Below are 4,014 nucleotides of genomic sequence, written 5' to 3'. Positions count from 1 at the left end.
ACCCCTGGTGTAGTAGAGGACACAAACCACACCTAAAGGGTGAGAACCCCTGGTGTAGTATAGAGCACACAAACCACACCTAAAGGGTGAGAACCCCTGGGGTAGTAGAGGACACAAACCACACCTAAAGGGTGAGAACCCCTGGTGTAGTATAGAGCACACAAACCACACCTAAAGGGTGAGAACCCCTGGTGTAGTATAGAGCACACAAACCACACCTAAAGGGTGAGAACCCCTGGTGTAGTATAGAGCACACAAACCACACCTAAAGGGTGAGAACCCCTGGTGTAGTATAGAGCACACAAACCACACCTAAAGGGTGAGAACCCCTGGTGTAGTAGAGGACACAAACCACACCTAAAGGGTGAGAACCCCTGGTGTAGTATAGAGCACACAAACCACACCTAAAGGGTGAGAACCCCTGGGGTAGAATAGAGCACACAAACCACACCTAAAAGCTAAAATGAAACACCTGGAACCAGCAAGTCACTTTATAGGTCTGGGCCATTATATGGACAATATCAAATATCACAATATTTCTGTCCAGGTACCTCCATATCACAATAATATAGTGACATTTTTCACTTTTCCCCCATTTTTGTATTTCAAAAGTAAAATCATGTCCATGTGAATAAAACATAAAAGGTTCATACATAATGCTACTGTAGCCCAATTCATTCACAGCTTCATAATTAGCCATTAACTCAGGGGTAACTCAGAGAGGTATAGCCTACATACTTTAATAACAATACTCTGATCTTTTACGAGGCCACTGTATTGTTGGGTAAAGGTTTAGATTAAAGCTTCCTGTTACTGTTATTGCAACACAGAAAATACAATCTGACAGTGTTTGTTTTTTTGTTGGTAGAACTTGGTACCAAAAGGCTTACCATGCAACTCCCCCCGGCTGCCAGTGGAGGGAGCTGTAGTTTATTTTCATCTATCAGATCTGGAATTAGGATTATGACACCCCACCCCCCAAAAAAATGTTTCAAAACATCAAATAGTGAAAACTGCCTAATCTGCGAGTTCTCAACACTACCCTCGCTCGAGTTTGTAGGTTGCATTTCCCCACTATTCTTGAAAATAGGGCTTGATTCACAAGTGATTAATAGTTCACAATGGATTTTGTAAGCTTGGGTCCTGGGGGAGACTGCCGGGCTTTTCCTCCCCGATCTCACACACTTCTGTGACCTACATGGAACTGCTTCGCCCCTAGTCATGCGTCACATTCCAGGAGAACAGCACTGCCTGCGGGGCGGTAGTGGCTCAGGGGTAGAGTGATCGGATGGGAAAACCCGGGCTCCCTAAGAGTTAGTGTCGAAGTGTCCTTGAGCAAGACACTGAACCCCTAATTGCTCCCGATGTGCAGGTTGGTGCCTTGCATGGTTTCCCCCGGCATCGGTGTGTGAATGTGTGTGTGAATGGGTGAATGTAATGCACAATCTCTGTAAAGCGCATTGGATAAAGGCGCTATATAAATGCACCATTTACCATTTACCCGTTTTCCCCCTGGTAGGGAACTCATTGCTCAGAGCTGGGGGGGGGGGGAATAATTTACGATTCTGTCCCTATCGGTACATAACTTGAATGGCACTGAGTCTGCTGTGATGCCCATCGCAACGTTCGACACGGTGTCTCGCTCGCCTATTACGTCTAACGACTCGCTCTGCAGTGCCTCTCGCATTGCTCAAGGCCGCTGGTGGCCAGAGATATGGCAAGCTTCCATCATTGTATCTGTTTTTTGCCTAACTACAGTCTTCTCTCACCAAGTGGGCAGACTGGCTTAAAAAAAGCCATAAAGCTATATGCCTAAACCTAACCTTAAAATAAGTACTGCGATGAGAAGGATTCGATCCCAAGGCATTGGGATTGAAAGGCTATGCTTATCGGCAACGCCACAGTGCAATCTGGTTTAGCAGGAGTTTTGGGAGTTATTTAATGCAGAAGGAGGCGTCGCTAATTGTGTGTGAGATCGGGGAGGAAAGGCCCCTTCGCGTCCTGGGGAAACAACCACATTTCTGTTTTGGGATTCAGAAACACTTTGGGACCCCCTGAACTAACCTACACGTTTTACATTGAGCAGAACAGTTTGGGACCCCCTGAACTAACCTACACGTTTTACATTGAGCAGAACAGTTTGGGATCCCCTGAACTAACCTACACGTTTTACATTGAGCAGAACAGTTTGGGATCCCCTGAACTAACCTACACGTTTTACATTGAGCAGAACAGTTTGGGACCCCCTGAACTAACCTACACGTTTTACATTGAGCAGAACAGTTTGGGATCCCCTGAACTAACCTTCACACATTGAGCTGTGAGTCAGTGAGGGTTGATTTATGGTTGACCCTGAAAGACACAGTTGGTTGCTCTGCCTAAAATGGCTGCCCACTCACCGCCACCAAGGCCCCATAAACACCAGCGGAGTCCCCCAGGGCTCTATACTAGTGGATGTTCTGTTTTCACTCTACATTAAATATCTTTGCCGAAAATAGCCGATTTCCTGCAAAGGTTGTCTCAGAATACGGATACTGGGGTTTAAGTGGATAATGTATAGAGCAAGTGGACACCAGTGTAAACAAATAATTTGCTTACATTTCACAATTTTTACAAGACTTACGTAACATGAGTCATGACCCCATATTGAGTTTTGCTACAAGCAATTATTGTTTAATATATGTATTTTTTGTTATTTTGTTATTTTTCCAAGTCCAAGAGTACTAGGAAAATAAAAATAAAAAAATAAAATAAAAATAAAAACTTCTTGGCAATAACTGTATAATATGATTCAAAAGCTAAAATCGGTCTTGGTATCAATGTAGTAAAGGTGCAGGACAATAACAGCATTAACAATGTGAGCAACTACAGTCAGGACAGTGTTCTGATCCAAGGTAAAGGAGCATTCAACCGTTTCCAACCTTATTGTTATATAATTGGTCCTAAATAAGGTGCATTATGATGGCACCATTTCTGTCTAGTCACTCTGAGGACGAGCTGTGGACAGTTCAGAAACCTGCCCAACAGTGAACATCATTGGTAGGCAGGATTGGACATTTCAAACAAGTTTTCAAACATTTTTGTTGTTAATAGAAGAACACTATGGCTTCTATTTCAGCGTGCTAAAGGGCCACTCATACACCAGTTTTACATGATAAACTACTCACTACTCACTGCTCACCCCAAAACATTTCTCTGTTTTTACTAACCAAAATCCTCTAAATGGTTAGAAAGTTCACCTAAAACTGGAGTATGCGTGGGCCTTAACTTTCCAGGACTAGAAAGGCTGCAGTTTCTATTAGCTTGGACGTCCCATCGATCATTTGAAGGCAGGTATCTGAAATGTCCATAGCCCGCCAATGAGACGTAGAGTGAGCAGACAGAAATGGTGCTGCTATCTTACAACGAGCATTAGTAAAGGACAAATTAAATGAAGATGCGGTTTAAAAAATGGCTGAAGTGCTCCATTAAAAGCTGCTATTCTGCCTGGGCCTCAGCAGCAGGGGGTGCCGTGACGGCAGACACCAGCCTGGGTGCTCCGTCTTGGGGTGTCACCGGCCCTTCTCCACCCCCCTCCTCTCCATCCTCCCTCTCCACGGCCAGAGGGGGGCGTCTCTGAGCTGGAGAGTGCCTGGACCGGGCCCTGGGCCTCCTGCTCGGGTGCAGGAACAGAGCGGGGTCCGGCATGGCCGTGGGCTCCGCGGGACCCGTCACCCTCTCCATGGGAACGCACTCCCTGGAGCGCTCCACCCTCAGGTGCCCCGAGGCCGACCTCGCGCTCCTGCGCTTGGGCTTGACCACCACCGGCGAGGAGCACGGGGAGGCCGCTGGCGAGAGCCACTGCGGGGTTATGGAGCCTTGCTGCTCGGCCCTGTACTGGGGCCCTCCCTGGTGGCTGTTGGATCTGTACTGGGGACCTCCCTGGTGGCTGTTGGATCTGTACTGGGGACCCTGGTGGCTGTTGCTGGCCCTGGCTAAGAGTCCCTGCCTCTGCAGCATGCGCTGCTGGTGCAG

The 4,014-nt window shown here is 47.0% G+C and overlaps 1 protein-coding gene across 1 annotated transcript in view; it reads right to left on the bottom strand.

Moving 5' to 3' along the window:
• Positions 1-3,477: 3,477 nt before the first annotated feature.
• Positions 3,478-4,014, bottom strand: part of ccdc92ba (coiled-coil domain containing 92Ba) — a gene marked incomplete at both ends in the record, with an annotated part of 9,696 nt that continues 9,159 nt past the window's right edge. Inside the window, one exon of the mRNA XM_079513840.1 lies at positions 3,478-4,014. This exon is cut by the window's right edge and continues 278 nt beyond it. Within this exon, the coding sequence (XP_079369966.1) occupies positions 3,478-4,014 (537 nt within the window).

The sequence above is a fragment of the Electrona antarctica genome (genome assembly GCF_951216825.1).
Source record: "Electrona antarctica genome assembly, chromosome: 11".
NCBI lineage: Eukaryota > Metazoa > Chordata > Actinopteri > Myctophiformes > Myctophidae > Electrona > Electrona antarctica.
Note: the sequence above shows the minus strand (reverse complement) of the source record. Positions and strands in the feature narration are given on the sequence as shown.